Source organism: Microtus pennsylvanicus, chromosome 19 (assembly GCF_037038515.1).
Source record: "Microtus pennsylvanicus isolate mMicPen1 chromosome 19, mMicPen1.hap1, whole genome shotgun sequence".
Taxonomy (NCBI): Eukaryota; Metazoa; Chordata; class Mammalia; order Rodentia; family Cricetidae; genus Microtus; species Microtus pennsylvanicus.
The window spans coordinates 25,152,206-25,174,135 of NC_134597.1; the positions used below are offsets into that span (position 1 = coordinate 25,152,206).

Sequence of the window (21,930 nt, forward strand, 5' to 3'; positions counted from 1 at the left end):
AAGGCAAATTTACACTGCAACCCAGAACCACTGTCCACTATAAGTTCTGACCCAGGTACAAAGGATGTGGTGACGGTGTGGAACTCACAGAGACCTTCCTGCCTCTGCCATCCCAAGTGCTGGGATCAAAGGCATGCGCCACCGTTGCCCGGCTTCTAAGGTTGTATTCACATTGACTCCATATAGACAAGAAATAAATGTTTATCAACAGAGTTTGTAATAAAAATGTTGTGATTGTATTCACACACCTGAATGTGATAGAACAGTAAATGAAGGGACTATGTTTACATTTATAAGAATTCATTTAAAAAATAAGCCAAGAAGACTCCTTATTTGAAAGACAGGCACAATAGCAAGCACCCAACGTCCTGACCAGCATCATTAGGCAGCAACAGCAGAACTCAGGTTAAGGCTCACTTAGGCTATGTGTCCCCAAGGCAAGCAAAAGGAACACTTACTTGATTATAAAATTCAAAAGTTGCCAAAATGTATCCTTAGGGACAGAAGCAGAAAATACTGCTTAGCTTTACAGAAGTCAATGCTGAATTTTGGGTAATTGTTACCCAGAGTGGGAAACAGACATCAATTCAGGGCTGCTGAACCATGAGCCTGGCTACCTGAGGGTGAAAGGAGGTACTGGTAAGCTCAATGTGATATTCAGAGCACAGCTGGAAGTCGCCTTCTGCAGAGGGAGCCAGTGCAGACAGTGCAAACAGTGCAGCCAGTGCAAACAGTGCAGCCAGTGCAGACAGTGCAGCAGTGCAAACAGTGCAGCCAGTGCAGACAGTGCAGACAGTGCAGCCAGTGCAGACAGTGCAGACAGTGCAGCCAGTGCAGACAGTGCACAGTGCAGACAGTGCAGACAGTGCAAACAGTGCAGCCAGTGCAGACAGTGCAGACAGTGCAGCCAGTGCAAACAGTGCAGCCAGTGCAGACAGTGCAGCCAGTGCAGCCAGTGCAAACAGTGCAAACAGTGCAGACAGTGCAGACAGTGCAGACAGTGCAGCCAGTGCAAACAGTGCAGCCAGTGCAAACAGTGCAGCCAGTGCAAACAGTGCAGCCAGTGCAGCCAGTGCAAACAGTGCAGCCAGTGCAAACAGTGCAGCCAGTGCAGCCAGTGCAGCCAGTGCAAACAGTGCAGCCAGTGCAGCCAGTGCAGCCAGTGCAGCCAGTGCAGACAGTGCAGCCAGTGCAGACAGTGCAGCCAGTGCAGACAGTGCAGCCAGTGCAGACAGTGCAGCCAGTGCAGACAGTGCAGCCAGTGCAGACAGTGCAGCCAGTGCAGACAGTGCAGACAGTGCAGCCAGTGCAGCCAGTGCAGCCAGTGCAGACAGTGCAGCCAGTGCAGCCAGTGCAGCCAGTGCAGCCAGTGCAGCCAGTGCAGACAGTGCAGACAGTGCAGACAGTGCAGACAGTGCAGCCAGTGCAGACAGTGCAGACAGTGCAGCCAGTGCAGACAGTGCAGACAGTGCAGACAGTGCAGACAGTGCAGCCAGTGCAGCCAGTGCAGACAGTGCAGCCAGTGCAGCCAGTGCAGCCAGTGCAGACAGTGCAGACAGTGCAGACAGTGCAGACAGTGCAGACAGTGCAGACAGTGCAGCCAGTGCAGACAGTGCAGACAGTGCAGACAGTGCAGACAGTGCAGACAGTGCAGACAGTGCAGCCAGTGCAGACAGTGCAGCCAGTACAGACAGTGCAGACAGTGCAGACAGTGCAGACAGTGCAGCCAGTGCAGACAGTGCAGCCAGTGCAGCCAGTGCAGCCAGTACAGACAGTGCAGACAGTGCAGACAGTGCAGACAGTGCAGACAGTGCAGACATTGCAGCCAGTGCAGCCAGTGCAGACAGTGCAGACAGTGCAGCCAGTGCAGACAGTGCAAACAGTGCAGACAGTGCAGACAGTGCAGACAGTGCAGCCAGTGCAAACAGTGCAGACAGTGCAGACAGTGCAGACAATGCAACCAGTGCAGACAGTGCAAACAGTGCAGCCAGTGCAAACAGTGCAGACAGTGCAGACAGTGCAGACAGTGCAGACAGTGCAGCCAGTGCAGCCAGTGCAGACAGTGCAGACAGTGCAGACAGTGCAGACAGTGCAGACAGTGCAGCCAGTGCAGACAGTGCAGACAGTGCGGCCAGTGCAGACAGTGCAGACAGTGCAGACAGTGCAGCCAGTGCAGACAGTGCAGACAGTGCGGCCAGTGCAGACAGTGCAGACAGTGCAGACAGTGCAGACAGTGCAGACAGTGCAGACAGTGCAGACAGTGCAGACAGTGCGGCCAGTGCAGACAGTGCAGACAGTGCGGCCAGTGCAGACAGTGCAGACAGTGCAGACAGTGCAGACAGTGCAGACAGTGCAGACAGTGCAGCCAGTGCAAACAGTGCAGCCAGTGCAAACAGTGCAGACAGTGCAGACAGTGCAGACAATGCAACCAGTGCAGACAGTACACCCAGGTTAAATTCTAGGTAGAGGCGGGAAGAGTCAGTTCAGACAGGAGTTCTCTTTTTCACTGACCACTGGACTCCTTCTATTGTTTCACTGGGTCTTTAAGATATAAAGAGAGAAGTCGGGCAGTGGTGGTGCACACCTTTAATCCCAGCACTTAGGAGGCAGAGGCAGGCAGATCTGAGTTTGAGGCCAGCCTGGTCTACAGAGTAAGTTCCAAGACAGTCAGGGCTACAGAGAAACCCTGTCTCAAAAAACAAGAACCAAACAAAAACCAGAGTAACCTACTACAAGAGTGGTTCTCAAGCCCCAGCCAGCATCAACACTCCAGGAGAGTTTACAAAATGCCAGTGGGTACAGCGGCTACGAGAGAGTTGGGAGTGTGATATCCAGCTTCCTGGGTCCTCCACAGATTGATGGCGCAGGTCAGAGGACCACACTCTCAGAAACATTGTACTAGACATACAAGATGTGATTGTTGGGTAGCATTTGGTGCCAAGTAAGGCACGGTGCATCAGTGTAAGATGAACCCAGTCAGCCAAACTGGGCGCCCCTGCTCCAGAGGCGTCAGTTGCTTAGAAGTCGGATGGGGAAGCGTAAGGGTAAGATCGCCTGGAAAAAAAGAAAGAAGATGAGGTAGGGGCTACGATGGAAGACTAGTGGGACCCGGGGTGATTATAGAGGAAAACAGAAGGCAGAGTTCAGTCTATGTGGGTGACCTGGGTGCATGGTCAGCTCAAGAGCCATGGGGGGATGGACATTGATAGATGGTTAAGATCACTTGTTGCCCTTGCAATGGACCTGGGTTCAGTTCCCAGCACCCACAAGGTGGCTCACAACCATCTATAACTCCAGCTCTAACCTCCGGGGGCAGCAGACATGCAGACGGTACACACACATGCGGGCGCATAAAATAAATCTGAAGGAAAAAAAAGAGACAGATTTCCGACCCCAGTGACGACGCAACACGTGGAGCCTGGGTCTAGGTGAGTTGAAGCATACGGAAGGAGCCAAGCAGGCTGTGTGCAAATGCTATGCCATGCTATAAGTGACTCCACAGGGCAGGGGAGGAAGAGGGTCCCAGCAACAACCGCCTGCAGGTACCAGAAGATGACTCTGCAAATGAGTTAGAGGGACAGCGATCTGTAGCCAGTGCCGGTGGAAATGACTGAACGAAACATAGACAGGCCAGGCTGTTTCTCTCCTTATCCAAAAAGAACTGCCATAGAGGGGAGGGGACGGAGAAGAAGGCAGAGGTTGGCAGGTACCAGCTGGGAGGAAAGGCTCCATCACAGCCTGGGGTAGCTGCCCCAGAGGGATGGAGCAGGGAAGGCCCTTTCAGCCTCTTCCCCAGGGAGAGGTGGGTGCTGTTTAAACCTTCCATGAGGACCCGCTTCCTCCTGTTCCCGGCTGCTCCCAGACCTGGGACTGACTCCACTATTAATAGCAGAAAAGGAAGCTGGAAAGAATGCCCCAGGAAGAGGGCGTGTGGAAGGCGGGCAGGAAGGCAGCAGGACTGGACTCCACCCGGACACTCGCTTGGCCTCTCCTTCCTCCTCAATTCCAATTCACCACTCCAAGCTGTCACCTCTATAGGAGAAACAAAAGGGCCAGGGGACAGGACCAAGCTGGATCCGCTGCAGCCCTCTGGGGGTTGGTGAGACTGAAGGACACTCACTGCCTCTGACCCTATGAAGCGGGCAGATGGTTTCTAAGGTTTCTTAGACTGTAAGCCCCGTTTCCTGGCATGGTGCTCTGTAATGCTATGCAATACACAGGTTAAGTCAGCTTTGACGTGGATTTCAGAGCCATTTATACAGCACAGCCACCACTCTGAGCCTCTCTGGACGTTTCGATAGGGCTTCCAGGGCTGTCTGCTTCGTGCTTAAGTGACACACTCCATGAGCAAATGGGGACAGCATAGGTTCTGTAACTCCCAAAGTCTTTGCTACAAACACTCCACTCTGCCGGGATAAGCCCAAAGGCAATCAGAGACGATGCTGTCAATTAATTAAAGCATAGCTGAATCACAATAAAACTTTATTAACAACTCCAGACAGCAAAGCAGTTGTTGGCAGACCTTCGACGTGGTATTTCTCCTGGGTCTGGGGAAACTTGTGCTTTCATTCAGCTACAAATCTTGTTCTGTGATTTCCCTAGAGCCCCACAGGGCCACTTGTACGCCTGTTATTTGAAGCAAAGCCAACGCCTCGCAATACAAACAGAAAATGCACGCAGCTCCCGAGAAAACAACCAACATGCCACCTACTCAAAAAAAAAAGAAAGAAAAAGAAAAAAAGAAAAGTCAAAATTAATTTACAAACCTAAGCAAGGCTCTACAGCCCAGCAACAGACCTCAGAGAAGACTGATGTTATGGTGTGGCCTTGCAGGATTCCTCCCCTCTAGATGGCTGTCCCCAACACCACTCCCCACTGCATACGCGGGAGGGACTAAGGTCATCCCCTGCAACTTTGCCACCTGCACAGGACTGTCCCAGTAGACACCAGTGTATTCCAGGGAAGGTGTCAACAGGAGCCGTATACCCTGGCTCTCAAGGGGACATCAGTGCCAGCTGGCAGCAGGGACGGAAACAGTCAGTCAGCCGGCACCCTCCAGGTCACTGCACCTAACTTGCTTCCCCTCCCTTCCCACCAGAATAGGTGACTGGAACCTGGTGGTGTGGGTCCCAGGGCCACCTCATCATAGCCTCTTCCTCCTTGTTTTAAAAACTGTCCCACTCATATGAAGACTGAGTGGGGCAAGCCAGTAGGAGGAGAAGGGTTCCATAAGTACGCCAAAGAGTCAGAGACACCCCCATTCCCACTGTTAGGGGTCCCACAAAAACCCAAAGCTAAACAGCGTATATGCAGAGAACCTAACTCAGACGGGTGATCCGCTTCAGTCTCTGCGAGCCCCTATGAGCCCTGCTTAGCTGATTCTTCTGTGGGCCGTGTTCTTGCGATATTCTTGACCCCTCTGGCTCCTCCAATCCGTCCTTCCCCTCTTCTGAGAGGTTCCCCCAGCTCTGCCTAATATTGGGGAGGCCTGTTCTTTTCTGAAGGGAAATGGAGGAGCAGTTGGCTCTGAGGGAGAGGGGAGGAGTGGAAAGAAGGGAGGCAATGCTCAGGCTGTATTGGATGAGAGAAGAATTTTAAACACGTGTCCACACAAACAAACTGCCTCACCGAGGTTCCTGGCTGCCTGGTTTTCTGTGTCGCATCAACTGGCAGGCAAGACCTCTTCTAGGAAATGTCACCTGAACCGCAGTTATCCAGATCCGGCTATCTCAGGTAGAGCGGTGTCCTCACATCTGCAGCGGCTTTCCCAGCCCTCTGGTTTCCTGAACCCACCAAGAGCAGCAGGCTCCCTCCAGCACGCTAGCTAGCATCCCACTACAGGCAGAGTCTGCTGACTTAGCCGGATTTCTGCCCAAGCCAGATTCCTATTTCTCCCATGTTCACGAGAACTCCAATCAAAACATTTGGGTGACCATGACAGGGATCTGACCCCAGTGGACAATTTGGGCATGAGAGGCTTGACCAAAGAGTGATCCATTTGGCCTGGCTGTCTTACAATGGGCCAGTACAACACTTAGCTGCCTCTAAGAGACCTCTCTCTCTCTCTAGGTCTGCTGCTCCCCGCAGAGACAGAAGGCGTGCAGCTGAGTGTGCGATACAGTGTGTGCCATGGCCTAATGATAGCATTGGGTGCCTGGGATAGATGACAAGGTTCATACCTTGGCATGGCCACCTGTGCGTGCGCACGCGTGCACGCACACACACACACACACACACGCATGCGCGCGAGAGGGGGGATTAAAAAGGCACATCCCCATCTCACAAAGCAGACTGTGAAACTGGACATCTTCTTTAATACACCTGCCCTGTATTCCCTCTTTCCGTTTCCCAAAGCAGGAGGTGCTGATGATTGGACCCGGGTCTTCTCACATTCTAGGCGAGCACTTTATAACCAAACAGCATCTCCAGCCCCGTTCTGCCTTTCTGAATTCACCACCACCACCACCACCACACAGCCTCACCACTCCGCATCTCATGATTGTGGCTATCGGTGGTTGATTCTCACGGCAGTGTTCTGTGCGAGGGTGCGCTCCTGTCACCCCCACCCGTAAAGGGCCTGACAGAAATTTAGACAGTCTAAAGAGAGATGCGTCTTTCAATCCGTTAGACTGTCCAAACAACGGACCCCAAAGAAATGAGAATGTCCCCAGGAAGCTCACGCTGGAAGAAGAGCAAGGCACCAGCCAGACGACAAGTTGTCTCCTTAAGAGATTTTTCTTGGTCCAACAACTTACCAGACCGCCTTGCAGGATGGGACTGAATGAAGCCCAATGATGAGTCAGTGGTGGGCGGAAGCTACCACTTCAGCATGCCCGTCTCTGGTCCTTCACTTCAGAACCCCAAAGACAGACTTGGTGGTGTTCCATATATCTCTTTGCCCCTCTTCCCAATGTGGCCACGTTGAATAAATCCCTTTTCTGCCTTCCACTTTTAACTGGCCTATTAAGGATAGATGACCGGACCGGGCTTGGGGCACAGGTTGTGACCCCCCTAAGTCTGATAACAATCCTACTGCTGATGGATGGTCCCATAGTTCCCAGCTTACTTCAGGCCACTGTGAAGAGCAGTACCACGCACACTGAGGGCAATGACCCGTGATCATCTGTGTGGATTTGGGGCAGTCTGGTGGCGTTAACCCACACCACCTGGTGCTTCTCCGGGCTTCTCCAGGGAGGCCGAGGCCTAGACCTCACCCTAACTCTACCCTCGAGGACTCAACAAGAACCTTAGAAACAGTCTGTGACTCAGAGGAAAGTACAGGGAGAGCCCGCAATACCATCCTGTGCCTAGTTCTGCCCCGCCGCTACCTGTGAGCCTGCCCACAGCCGCTCTCTCTGGCTCGTCCCCCTGCGGAGGGAGCCCAGCTGCTTTTGCCTCTATTGGAAGTTTCAGCTAAGGATGCCAGCCTGCCCAGCCACCCAGAGAAGGGGGCTGGGCTCCTCCTGAGCAGGAAAGGGCCATCAGCCTCCTTCAGTAGCACCTTCCCAGGGCCTCCTAATCCTTTGGCCTGCCGTTGCTGGCCATGTGAATCCCGGTCAGTTGGTCCGGGCAGGTTGCCCAGGAGCAGTGCCTGCTGCCAGTGGTGGGAAGGGACAGAGGTGAGGCCCAGCTGCCTTGCCCCCACCCTCCCCACACCTGCCAACACAGGTTGCAGGACTAAGCCACAACAGAAGACAGCACCTGGAAAAGCAGTTCCCGAAGGAGCCCTTTACCCTGTCATGAGCCCAGTTGCAATGGCCACCTCAGAGAAAGCAAGGAAGGCCCGAGATCTGTGTGGGTCTGGTTTTCCTGTGAATAAGAGGAAATATCTATCCACCTTGAGACAAAATGACATTAAAAAAGAAAAAGTATGTAAGTATATACCTTGAAGAAAACATTAAAAGACTCTTCAAATCCACAGAGACTGAAAGCAGGAGGAACCAAACAGGAACCTAGGCTCCAACACCCTAGTAGTGTGGACTGGGCATTGTGAAGGGACCAGACTGGGCAATGGTAAAATACTGATATGCCTGTGACTGCTAGGGTATGAAGACGGAGGTGTGGATATGCTCTCTCTCTGTTCTCTCTCTGTCTCTCTCTCCACACACACACACACACACACACACACACACACACACACACACACACAGAGTGGAATTTTCTATGTACCAACCTATTATAAAGCTTACCTCTTGCCAGGCGGTGGTGGGCACACATCTTTAATCCCAGCACTTGGGAGGCAGAGGCAGGCGGATCTCTGTGAGTTCCAGGGACAGCCTGGTCTATACAGAGAAACCCGTGCTCTGGGAAAAAAATAAAACGATAAAAGCCTTCTTCTTAAATTTTCCCACCGACATTTACTGAGGCCTCCGCAGATTGACCAGACACAGCCTTCCCACGCCAGTCAGACACTTGCTTTATTATCTTGTTTCTCTTGTTTATGAGTAGATGCAGACGACTGACTTGAGTGGCTAGGTGAAGAAACTGGACCGGAACTCTAGTGGAGCCGAAGGGGTACACTCTCCTTCAGCCACACTCCACGGAGGACTGACGTGTGGGGGCACTGTGGTATTGGTACATCTCCTCCTCCCAGCAGAGCCTCGCTCATACTTCCAGAGCCAAAGCGCACGCGCGTTTGGTGCTCCCCGCTTCCCTTCATAGTTGAGCTCAAAAACAACCTCAGTGAATATTTTCCTGAGGGGGCGCGTTATCATTATTCCCACACCAGCTCCCCCTCCCGTGAACATTGCCAGATGTGTACAGTTTTGCAGTGGATTCTGGAAGCCTCTGCCAGGGACCAGTCTCCACTCTTGGCCCGACACAAATAAAGGCATGAAGCCAGAGGGAAGTCCTGCATCCCCAGCTGTGGGACAGTCACCTCTGGGAACCAGAATGAATGTTCTGTCTGTGAAAAGAAGCCTGTGAATTTCCCAGGGAATGACCGCCTTTCACCAGGTGGAAGCCAGAGGTCATGACCACGGTGACCACAAGGGTAGCTTTCCAGATTTCCCAGCTTTGTGTGCTCAGTGTTGCTGAAGTCCCTTTTCCAGGAAAGACACCCATGAGCTTCTGGCTACAAAATAATCCTCACTGTGACACCTTTCCCACCCCTGTGCTTGGGGCAGGGTGGATGATGGGGGACCACTTGTTAAGGCTTGGTTTCTTCAGCACCTCAACTGACGGCTCCCAAAGCAAAACCTAAGAAAGTCAACATTCCAGAGCCTAACACCCCGTTTGGACCTAGGGGGAGAAAGCGTGGCCATCCTCCAGAGGACACAAAATCTGGACTTCTTTGGAATTGGGTGGGGAATGAGGGAACCAAGTCGGTGGCTATAATAAGCCACTTAGGGCTGGTTCCTTTCAACTTATTTGTACGACAGAGCTTGTCTAGGAAGCTCACTTTCACAGGTTCAGCCTAGGAGGTGAGCCAAGAATTCAGGCTTCCAAAGAGCAATGCTCATTGCCCTAAGAGTACTGAGGTTTGATGACATCATGCAGAGGACATGACCATAGTAAATACACACATGCGCGCACGCACACACACGCACGCACACACGCATGCACGCACACACACACACAGACTTTGCCTTTCCCGAGAAGTGGGAGTTGCATTGAATGTTCCTTCTGAAGCTTCCCAGTCATGGAAAGGGCCAGGCTGGCTTAGATCACATTAGCTGCTTTTGAAGTTTGCCTTGGAGTTCAACAGGGGTGTAATGGGAAGGTGCCATCCCTTTCCAGAATCCCAGCACACTCTACCACCCTCACCTCAGTCTCTGCTCTTCTGCATCTTCAGTTTTGCTTCCTTGCAGGTAGTTAACAGAGCCTAGATATCCATCCAGGCTAAGCCTATTCCACAAGCTCATGTCCTTAGCGAGGACCATAAGGCCAATGCGAAATCAAGGCCATGACTAGGCAAGTTCCTCCCATCCTCCCATCCTGAGTTCCCATTTGGAAACTGGAGATAGTTCCATGGCAAGATTCCTTCATTCCATAGTGACCAACAGCCCAAGTACATCTACAGCTCGTCTCGACATGCTTGAGCCTGGTCCCTGCTAGGTCAGGATGTCATGTCCACAGTAACCCAGGCAGAGGAACTGATTACCCATCCTTCCGAGGACCGGCAGTAAGCGACTGAGCAGCCTGGGGCCAAGCCCACAACACTCCCTACTCAATGACTATGAGAGTTTAGGAAATGGAGCTCTGAACACAGCTCAGTGGCAGACACTTGACGTCCATCCATCACCCACATCAGGGATGCACAAACCCTGGGTCCTCTCCCTAGCGTTACCTTTCCTTGGCATCTCAGTCATGTCGGAGCTAGGAGACCCTAGGTGCTACTTGATTCCATACCAACAAGAGATGGCAACAGATGATCAGAGCCGCTTTTCTTTAGCATCTAGAAACCCTGAGGTCCAATGCAGCTACTTATCCTTGACTGTGGAACATGACTAGCCCTGGACCACTAGCCCTAGATACTGCCACTTCTAGCCACTGGACAGATAGGGGAAGGGATCCATCTGACCAACACTGAGAAGGAGGGAGGCTCCCATGACATATGGGAAGGCTCTCATGGACTCCCTCCACTGTGATTCAGAAGTTGGTGGCATCCCAGACTGTCCTGAGCAGGCCACTGGCCTGAAAACACCTCCCCTGCAGGCATCCACAGGACCTCAGTGCATCAACACAGGATGCTCTTGGGGTGCATGCACAAATTTATCCAAATTATCAGATGAGTCAAAGTGAACTGAAAAGACGCCCCCCTTGCCCCAAGCGGCTCAACCCATTCCTTGTTTGCAGATGAGAAAACTGAGGCCAGCAGGAGCGTCCAGACTGCATGCCCAGGTGGGACAGGCTCTTCCACGATCAGTCTCCTCCTTCTCCCTGCTCTACAGTTCAATCCTGAGCTCGGACGGAAGACCTGCCTACCACGCCAACCCCTTCCCCCTCGCCGCTACAGCCGCACAACACACACCAACGGCCATAGCTGGAACTACACAGGGCCTAGGGAGGGCTGTGGCTGGCACATATCTGCAATTATTCTAAGGTGTCCCGGAGTCTATGATTGTGAATATTCTGTGAGTATACAGAGCCGAACTCCCAGGTTATCCCAAGGCCTGAGAGTAAAGTCAGGGAACGTCCCTGCCTAAGTGCGTACTGCCATCCCAGGAAGGCCAGAGGAAGGGGCCACAGCACAGGCTCTGCAGGGCCTTAGCCCCCTGAAGCACAAAAAAGCATTATAATCCGGGCGGCGGCGGCACACTCCTTTAATCCCAGCACTCGGGAGGGCAGAGACGGGCGGATCTCTGTAAGTTCGAGGCCAGCCTAGTCCACAGAGGGAGTTCCAGGACAAGCTCCAAAGCTACACAGAAATTGTTTCAAGAAACAAAATGGGGTGGGGGAAGCACTGTAAGCCCAGAGCCAGGATGGCCTTATCATGAGAAGTGTATGATTCCCCGAGTTGGACTGTGATCCAACAGTGTAGGCAAGGAAGACAGCGGGGGACACTACACTTGGACTGGGGTGCAACCTGCTGGGTGGGCTCAACCTGCCTGAGCAAGGGTACCCCTCGCTCATTTTCTCATGTGGGAGAGGGGCTTCAGGGACAGCCGCTGCTAGGAAAGCGAATGCCAGTCAGCTGCTCCCTGTGGCTGTTTGGTGTAGCCTGAGGCGAGCTGACTAGAGCTGCGATACAGCACTTCCTCCAGAAGGTCTCCTCCCCTGACACCTGGGACAGGAGCTGGTGCAGGAATTGGGGTGGGAGGCAACCGAGGGGAACTGGAGCCAGGAGCAACCAGAAAACTGTTTGCCAGCAATAAAGTCGAAAGACCAGACCTTAGGAACACAGTTTTGTTTTGTTTGTTTGTTTTAATGACAAGGCCACATGCAGATTAGGCTACCCTCAAACTTTATGCAAGGATGACTTTGATTTGCACTGATGCCTGCATGTGTCTGTGTGAAGGTGCCAGGTCCCCTGGAGCTGGAGTTACAGACACTTGTGAGCTACCGTGTGGGTGCTGGGAATTGAAACTGGGTCCTTTGGGAGAACAGCCAGTGGTCTTTACCACTGAGCCATCTCTCCAGCCCTTGACTCTGAACTTCTGGTCCTCTTGTGTCCACTCTCCCGGTGCTGGGATTACAGGTTATGCCCCTCACGCCCAGGAGGATGTGCTGTTGGGCTTAAATAGTGAAAATCAAGTGTAGGGCTGTGTTCTCTGCCAGCTGCCAGCGGTCCACCGGTCCACCAGCTGAGCTGCACGTCCAGTCTCCAGCCCCCACTTCTTTTAATAGCACTTCCCACCTCTAGGAAGCAAGCCTGGCTAGCACCCAGGGAACACTCCCAGCCTTAACTTGTTCTCAGGCACCTGGTGCAAGCACCTTCACAAACCACAACTTCCCACATGACTTCCTAGAAACCCTCTTGAAGAGAAGGTCTCTGGGGTTTCGTTTTCATTTTTCCCGAGTCTTGCTCAGCCACACATAGCTCAGTACTCGGTGTTTTCACTGACGCTTTGCAGTGTGCTCCAGGTCTTTACAGTAAATGGCCTGCATCCCAAGTCAGTCTGTCAGTCTGGTAAGTAGGGACACTATCCCTCAATGTCCTGAGGGAGCCTGAGCACGTCACAAAATGTTGGTACATGTTCTCACCCTCCTACTCTACCCCCGTGTGCATGTCCATGCGTGTGTGTGTGTGTGTGTGTGTGTGCGCGCGCGCGCGCGCATATGCACATGTACATTGAGACTGGGTCTCACTGTATCCTTGGCTAGCCAGCCTGGAACTCATTATGCCAACCAGGCTGCTCTCAAATTCATAGAGATGTGCTTGCCTTTGCCTCCCAAACGTTGAGATTAAAGGCATGCACCACTGTGACCAGCAATAGACATTTTCTCTTAAAAAAAGGAGAAACAGATTTTCTGTTCAATGCTACAGTGTAAGAGGATGCTGGGCTACAGTCAGGCCAGTAGGAACAGAAACATGAGAGACTGTATTTAGAGTCAGTCATGATAGCGCACACCTTTAGTCCTGGCACTCAGAGGCAAAGGCAGCTGGATCTGAGTTCGAGGTCAGCCTGGTGTATAGAGCAAGTTCCAGGACAGCCAGGGCTACAAAGAGAAACCCTGTCTCGAATCCCCCGCACCTATCCAAAAAAGAGGGGTTTGGTCCTGTGCCTCAATGAAGGGAAACGGTAAGCGGCAATTCCCCAATATTTGCATCAGGGTTTCCCTTGTTAGTAGAACAAGTATTGAACTCATTGACCAAGCATTTGCTGAGAGCCTATTAAAATCTTGAGGGGCCACTAGAGTTCTTTACAAACAGTTTGCTCTATGCCGTGTGAAAGTAAAAAGACAGCCCCATATGATGCTAGCCCTGGCTTTCCATTTGGGTAAACTGAGGCACAGATCTGTACTTCACACTGTCTTCCTCCCACTCCTTTGCTTTTTAAGGAAATATTCCTCCCCCTGGATCGCAAGAGGAGGCTGCAACCTCTCCATCCTCTATTCGCCCCTGGAGGAAAATATGGAACTAAGGCCAAAAAGCCACACCACACCATGCGTAGCTGGCAGGTGGCATGGCTGGGCAAGAGAGCTGGAGCCTGGGTAGTGGGGGGATGATACCAGGAAGGAAGTGCTTAGCGGAAGTGAGACAGGAGCTGACTGGGGTGCAGCAGGGATGGCCCGAGGAACTACCAGCCAATCACATGAACATTTATCCTGGTAGAAAATGGGCCATGAGAGCCCAGCCCACACTGAATAGTGTGAAAGGCACAACCTTGTGTGTTCCAAGGATCAGCACACCTATGGCTTCAGAAAAACCTGTATTGACGAGGGCTAATTGGGGGGGCACATTTCGGGGTGTGTGTGTGTGTGTGTCTGTGTGTATATACTCATATATTCATACACATGCATGAAGAGATAGCTCTATCTTATTCCAAGGCCAGTGTGGGAACCCAGTTCACCCTGTACTTGCCCCGGCGGCAGCTTATGGGAAGTTTCAGGGCAACTGGCACAGTGGCCTAGCCGAGGGCAGAGGAGCCTGGGTCAGGGAAGCTGACTTCTTTGTTTGAAAACGAACTTCTCCCTCAATACCCAACACCTAGTCTCCACACCTCAGCAGACCACGCTGAGCAGGGTTAGCCAGAGGCATCAAAGTTTAAGGTCGTGGAGGAACTAATTCTCTTTCCCTTAGGCACAGTGGGATCTGGTGCAGAAGGAAAAGGAAGGTTGACAAAGGCCACTCGTAGCCTGAGGCATCCACAGCCACCACAAAGGAATTCGCCAGGCACCTACCACAGTCTCCATCTCTCATGCTTTATAAGGTAAATACTTAGTTTTGGTTAAATGAAAGTTACTCTTTCCAAAGAAAAAGTACTTTCCCCCTGCTTGCCTTGCTGCTAGATACCAGCATGTAAATAAGTTCAGTTCAGCAAAATGTACTAGTAAGAGTCAAAAAACCAAAGGGGAAAAAAAAAGTCGTGTAGTTCTGGGGGAGATACCTGCAAAGGAGGAACTACAGTGGCTTTCTTACGCCTTCCTTTTTCCTGGTGAGTGTTCACCCTGCAGTTATCACCAACCATGAGGCTACGTGCTCATGAGGACAGAAATGACCGTCCTGTCCCTGCTCATGCTCACTTGTCCATTCTCCCAGACCCACGCCAGCGCCTCCCTCCACCCCTCAGGACTCAGGTCAGGAGTGGAGAGTACAGAGCTGCCCATAAGACTTTGGACTCCAAATCCGCTCCACCCCTCCATCACTCAGAATTTATTGAACATCTACTATGGGACAGGGACTGTTCTAGATGCTGGTCTGCAGCACTAACAGAAGTCCCTGCCCTTGTGAAATACAGTCTAGCAGAAAAGACACAGAAACGAATGTGTGGGTGTAACAGGAGAAAGTGGTGTAGAGTAAGAAAATGGGGGTGGAGAGGTGGGGGCATCTGTCCCGGAAAGTCCTCCCTCAAGCAGGTGACACCCAGGCTGGGGCACGCGTCAGCTCGGAGCGTGCTTGTCTAGCATGCACTGAAGCCTTGCATTCAATCCCGGGAACTGAGTAAAATGGTCATAGTGAAATGGAAGCGGAGGCAGGAGAATAAGGCAGTCAAGCCATCCTCAGCGTCACGGAAAGTTCTAGGATAGCCAGAGTTCTGTGAAACTGTCTAAAATAATAAAAACATTCAAGCAGAAGCTTTGGCCTGGGAAGTGAGGAGCTTGGCAATGTCTGAGGATGAAAGACTTGGTCAGGTGATCAGCTGGAAGTTCTTGTGCCCATGCCTCAGTTTCCCTTCTCTGGAATGCACAGAATTCAAGGCTACCTAGTGGCAACCTTGTGCTAGCCCACTCTGTGACACTGGTGGGTATGCTCTCAAAGGGCGGTGTGGGAGTCGGGTTAGACGGAGTCTGAGCCGCCTTGTAGCTCAGACTAAGCCCTGCAGATTGGAGATACACGGCGGAGGCCTCAGGCTTCCCTGGGTCCTTAAGACTCACAGAATGCAGGGCTGTGCCACAGCAGTGTCTTCCCTGACAGGGGTCAGGGTTGCAAGGTTCATATTCAGACAGTCATGGGCCCCTGGTTGGCCCTAATCCTGGGGGGACTGTTTCCTGGGGGGGCTCCTGCACCCCAACCTGGGGCTGAATGCAAGCCTCACTCAGCCACTCCTCAGAATTCTCTTCCTTTGGGTTGAGGCTCGCAGCTTTCCGGCTATGACAATTGGCGGACGGGGTGCCACCCTGCACCCTGGCCCTAGGGAAGTGCGAGGTGGCTGACCCGAGGGGGATGAGGGCACAGAGGAAGAGAGGGCAGTGGTGGCATGTGCTGAGAGCGTAGGGATTGGAGAGGGAAAGGAAGGACTGGTGGCCCAGAGGCTCACAGTCACCATACTGGTGGTCGCTGTGTCTCAGAGACAATAGCATAACAGCTTGGAATTCGGGGAGATGAGGGTTAGAAAGTTAGAGATGAGCCCGGCGGTGGCGGAGAACACCTTTAATCTCAGCACTCGGATCTCTGAGAGTGAGTCCCAGGACAGCCAGAGCTACACGGAGAAACTCTTGTCTCAAAAAACAAACAAAACGAAAACAACAACAAAGTTAGATGAGGCCACTCTCTCCATGAGCATTTCTTTGACTGCGTGCTGCGGGTGCCTCCGGAGGTCTCAGGCCAGTTAGAGACACGGACATATAGTCACAACGAGTGGCGAGCATTGTGACTGGACTTGAGGAGTTCTGGGAGAGTAACACCAAGCTTCAGTTCACCTTGATGGCAATCAGGAAGGGAAAGATCCGGTTAAATAATCTGCTTTGGTCAACCTTCACTAAATTCCTCCAGTCCCCAGGCACCAAAAAGGCCGAGTTCAGGTCCTGGTTATCTACAGCAGCATATACCTGTGTCTTTTCAAGCCCGTGGGAGCACCCAGGAACTCGGGCAAGCGTCCCCACCTCCTTGGTCTGTACGGCTCATCTGGAAACTAAGTAGGTTAACATAGTGAGTTCCAGGTGGCTCTCGGCTTTTGGATTCTGTTTCAGAACGGTTCTTTTCCTTTTTGACCTTGCGACAGGGTCTCCTGTAGCCCAGGCTGACCTAGAACTTACTCCTCCTTCCACCTCTCCAGTACTGGGACTACAGGAGTGCGCACGCACGCTCACTTTCTCTGGTACTGGGGATCGAACTCGGGGCTCTGCGTATTCTAGGCAAGCACTCTACCACGTGAGCTACATCCTCAGTTTCTGGATTCCACTTTGAACAGCCAGTGGGCTGCTGCTTACAGGAATCTTACTTTAAGCATTACTGCAAATGAGAAGCCCCTTACAATGTTTTGGTTTTTGAGATAGGGGCTCACGATCTCAGGCTGACCTGCAATTCACTATGGAGCCAATGACTTCCAACTTCCGGGCCAGCCTGGGTCAGTCTCCCACGTGCATAAATTTTTGCCACTCTGCTGGCTTTACTCAGTGCTAGACATTGAACTGAGAGCACCAAACATCCTAGGCAGTCTACCAACCATGCTACAATCCCATCCCATAACATATCTTTCGAGTCGTTAAAGCTGTTTTTTGGTGTTTTTCTTTGTTGTTGTTTTTTTTGTTTTGTTTTGAGGCACCGTCCCACTATGTCCCACTACGTATTCCTGCCTGGCGTGGCACTCAGAGAGCCCCTCACTTCTGAATGCTGGGACTGAAGGCCTCCACCACCACACCCAGCTTTGAAGGCTTTTCTTAAAGACCTACCTAGGCTTCTGTGGCCCTGTGAGTCATGATCCCAAATCTGACACTTCCCAGGATTCTTCACAGCCTCACAAGTGGATGAGACACATGACAGAAAGACTTGTCCCGCAATGTTCCTGGGAACAGGCTGTGACAGGAAACCCCACCAGCTGAGGTCCTTGCCCGGCCTCAGACACTGTGGGCCCAAGTAAGGACAGAATCCAGAGCTGAAAGTGCTCTTGGCCATCGGTGTGCTGGGTGCCCAGGCCAGCGGTGAGTAGGAGCAACTTCATCCTATCTCCAGCTGTGCAGAGCAGCTTCCAGGCTGGCTGGAAGAGTTCCCAGCACACAACTGGGAAAGGAGTCCACTGACCAGACAACCATGCCCGGGACTCAAGTTGGCCAGGATATCCCCTTCAGGTCAACAGCCAGGGACACCTGTTCAGGACAAAACACAGGGCTGGCCCAGGATGGAGACAAAAGCTCCAAGGTTCTCTTCAAGGGCCTGTGGAGAGGGCATGAGCGTGTGGAGAGGCACAGCAAGCTCTAAGAGCTCTGCTAGGCTCCAGGAGCTCAGGAGATATCCTATTCAACAGCCTTCTCCCCAGGGGGTCTCACCCACGGCCCCTCCCCCTCAGCTTCCAGAGGTTGTCTTCCCGGCAGCCCCAGAAGACAGGCAGCCTACCAGGCTCTCTCTAGCTACATTCTATACACCTAGAGTGACCTCCTGAGGTCTCTTAAACTGCTGGTCAGTCCCTCCCTGGGTGGCCATGCCCCACCTGAAGCCTTCAGTGATGGACGCTGTCAGCCTCACCTCAGATAAGTGGCTCCTTGGGTCCAGCTAACTCTGCAGACGCCCTGCGCCTGCCTCAGAGTGAATCTTGACTGTTAAGTGCCTGCTAGAAAAACCCTGCCCCCACCCCACCTCCAGATCCCTTCCTTTAGCCAGAGGCTGCTTACAGACCTCCACCTCAAACTCCCTAAAGGGCTCCCATCCCCCCCACAACCTGCATTTTCCCCAACACCTTACAATTCAGGCCAGCTTAGCCGCCCTAGGAGGAGATCCCCCTTCCGTGCAGACCCTTTTTATTTTAGAATCTCCATAAGAAAACACTCCAGGAGCTTCTCCCCCAGACCACGCTGTGCTCCCTAAGCCAACCTCCCCCAGCCTCGAGGAAGCAGCTACGCGTTGAATGCCAGTCACCAACAGCAGCGGACCCCTGCCGTTCAGGCTGTCTCAGGCTCCTTGTGCAATAACAAGATGCAGCTGATATTGGTAAGTCGGGTACAATGCCAGACCTGTGGCCCTCACTGTTCCTCAGATGAGAACAACCCATGAAGCAGGTTTGTGGTCACTTTCAGTAAGACACCGGGACTTGGGACGTACACCGCCTCGTCCATAGGCACACAAGTGTGGGTCCCAGTCTGTGAGTTTCCACCACACCACATACACACTGCCTTTCTCCTGCCCGGGATTTATCTGTCCATCAAATGACTGACAGAGAGACAGTACTAAATCAATCTCTCTTTTCAGCAGCCAAGCAACACAGGGGCCCGGATATCTCACAAGAGTGGAGATAGAGAGAGGTCCCTTCTGTGCTCCCTTTCTACTTTACAGAGAGGAGTTTAAAGGTCTGACTCTCCCCTGTGGCCAAGGAAAAGCACGGAAAGGATCCCGGGATAAAGGTTGTTTACCTCGGGGGGTGGTGCTCAAGCCAACAGCTTAGGAGGTAAGCTTGAGACCTGCCAGCACAATGCCTTTGTTACAGAGACCTTTGCACTATAAGTGTGTTCGCATCTCTCACAGAATTCCAGCAACTCAGGTGGGATGGGGGTACTGCTGGTGATGGCCGCTAAGGGAACTGATCTAGAGGAAGGTGCAAACCCTCCACTACCCGATAGCAGCCACTCTGTCATTCCTCCTTGTTACCATACGCTGTCAAAGAACTTCGCTGTAGTACCAAATATTATAAAAATGACATTTGGTGGTTTGGGTACCTGGGGCTTGCTACTTGGAATAAGAACTGGTTTCCGGACACTTTTATTTGCACAGCAATGTCTGACTATGAACCATCCCCGTGTAGAGTCTGGAGAGGGCTTCACAGCAGACGTGGTTTCTAAGCAGCTCTCAGGTGCCAGACACGAACCCCAGCCTTGATGTCCAGGGCCCTAGTAGTCCACTGATGGTTCCAGAGCATGTCTCCTTAGGTCAGGACAGCAAGGTCTCTCCCACAGCCTGTATCTTCTCCAAGAAAGACCGGCTTGGCTTTTGTAAGATAGGGATCACTAGACAAACTAACCCATCTGGCTTTTGAATGGGGCTGAGGAATTCTTCCTCCAAAAGACTGCATTTGAAGACCCGCCATGAAGTCTGGCTGCCTCAAGAGCCAACACACTCGACAGACTTGTCTTTCCTAAGGAGTCTTTAAACTGCACACTGTGGCCCTCGAAGCTGTTCCCATCTTCCTCACCTGGCATCCTTCTTCCTCCAGTGGGAGCGCCCTTCCCTTCGAGGCCAGGCCGCTGGAGTCCTAGGCCACCTATAGGAGCAGTAGCCCTCTCCACCACGATGAGGACTGCATGGTTATCTCATTGTTCTCCTGGAGAATCCAGTTCCCCAACAAGAATGCCCGCATCAAGTCCCTTCCTTGTCCCCGCTGTCACCACAGTACTTCTGGCCCTGGGAAGCGCCCCCCCCCCCATTTTTCCCTGCAGCTCAGGAAGGGTAGGCTACACAGTTTAAGAAACGTGCCTCTCCCCTGGAGTATCTCAGCTGCTGGCAGGGACTTTGGGCCACCTGCTTTAGTTATGTTTGTAGACACTGCCTGACCTCTCAAAACAGAAAGTAACATTCCACCTTCAGAAAGAACGTAGTAGCACTGTCTCCAAGGTGCGTCTAATGGGAGACGAGCGCCTAAGGTAATAATACTAAGAAGAAGCTCAAAACCGTGAAAGAAGTTTCTGTTAGCACAAAGGGGTGGGAGGGGCTCACCATCCTGGTCATGCTCTGAGAAGGGGATCCGGTCCTTTGGCAACAAGAAGGCATGGTCCCCATTGAGCCAGACTCTGGGACCATAGAAGGTGCCTTTATTCCACCTGCCCCAACACGGACTTTAAAAGCGCGTGGAACCAGCACACTGCACGCGTGGGTTCGCTTGCGGTCTGCTTCAGGAATTCCTTCATGTACTTTCAGTCTGTCTTTTTGCTTAGTTTCAACGACCTCGCAATACGGTCCCAAATAAGAGTAATCGCACTCTGGTGGTCCTGAGGAATCTGGAACCTCCCAACGCCCAAAGTTTCCCCCCTTCTCCCGCAAACCCACCAAAAGTGACCCCTTCACAGCCTCATGCACTCCAGCTCACTCTACACGAGTGGAAACTAGAGGCAAATCCACGATCTGGCCCCGCACCTGCGGCATTCTCCAATTTGAGGGGGCGTGGATGATACCAAGGTCAGGACTCCGAGTCCGGCCACGCGGGAGAGGCTGCCAGCGGTCGGACCACGCGGTGCAGCCACCTTCCCAGCAGTCCCGCCTGACTTGGGGTGGAGGGGAACGACCAAGGGTCCAGGGGAGCCGCGGCTGTCCACTCACCATTTTCCTGGGAGAGCGACGGCGGCGGCAGCAGCAACAGCAGCAGCAGCGCGGGGAGCGCCAGAGTGGGGCCCATGGTTGTCCTCGCCCCGGGACTCGAAGCAGGTGGCTGAGGCGCTGGCGCAGGGACGCACGTATGCGTGGCCGGAGCTTCGGCGCTGCTTGGGGAGGCCTGGCGACAGCCGCGAACTCCGGAGTCGCGTTCCGGCGGTCCCTCCTGCCTGCCGCAGATCTGGGCTGGGGCGCGGAGCCAAGAGCGAGGAGCGAAGGTGGCTGCGGTCCGGGCGGTGTCTGCGCGGCTGCGGCCCAGCGCGCGCGCTGCTGCGACGACTCCCGCCCCGTCCCGTCCGCGCTGGCCTCCGCCCCCTCCCCCAGGAGCTCGCCCACAGCGCCGGCGGGGTCGGGCGGGGCGGCGGCTGGGCGGGCGCTGGGCTGCGAACAATAAGCAGAGGAGGAAACTCCGCCCTGGAGCGCGGCGGGCGGGGGAGCAGGGGCTGGCGGCCCCAGCCAGTGCGTGTGTGAGTGTGCGTGTGTGCGTGTGTGTACACGCGCGCGCGTCAGTGTGTGTCCCTGTAGATCTGTGCTTGTGATGTGTATGCTTGCCTGCGCGCGCGCCAGGGACCCGGCCAGTTAATCCGACCGCTGATGTCCTACGCACAGCTTTTGCAGGGGTTCAGCCGGGATCCTCCATAACGCTGCGTCTCTTGCACGCAGGCACAGATCCCCAGCCTGGGAGTTCCACTAATAACCGAGCCTTCCGTGCCCGCGGACCTCAGCACCTTCTGCGCCTCAGCCCGAGGAGCAGGCCACCTACTTAGCAGGTGCCTGGATTTCGTGCCATCCCTGAGCAAGTCTATGCTACGGGTTGAGCACCGTACCATCTGGACCGATTTTTTTGCTTAACGTCTCCCACCGACGTTTCTCCGAGTACAAATGGATTTGACTCTTTTACAGCAAAATTTTCGACGATGAATTTGTACTGGTCTTTTTTAAGTGCTTTGCACGTATTAATTCTCTAACACTTCATAGCAGCCACATTTTAAAGTCTCGTTTTGCAGACAGGAAAATAGAGTTTAAAAAAAAAGGTTAAGAAAGTTGTTTAAGATCCCTTAGGTGGTAAGTGGCAGACTTGCCAGTGAGACTAG

General features: G+C 53.0%; 1 protein-coding gene across 1 annotated transcript in view; it reads right to left on the bottom strand.

Moving 5' to 3' along the window:
• The window catches only part of Podxl (podocalyxin like), a 43,470-nt gene extending 21,804 nt beyond the window's left edge, over window positions 1-21,666 (bottom strand). Inside the window, exons 1-2 of the mRNA XM_075953610.1 lie at window positions 21,444-21,666; window positions 20,786-21,217 (exon numbers count right to left, since the gene is read on the bottom strand). Coding sequence (XP_075809725.1) covers window positions 20,786-21,217; window positions 21,444-21,666 — 655 coding nt within the window. The remainder of the gene's footprint in view (window positions 1-20,785; window positions 21,218-21,443) is intronic.
• Between the last annotated feature and the right edge of the window lie 264 nt (window positions 21,667-21,930).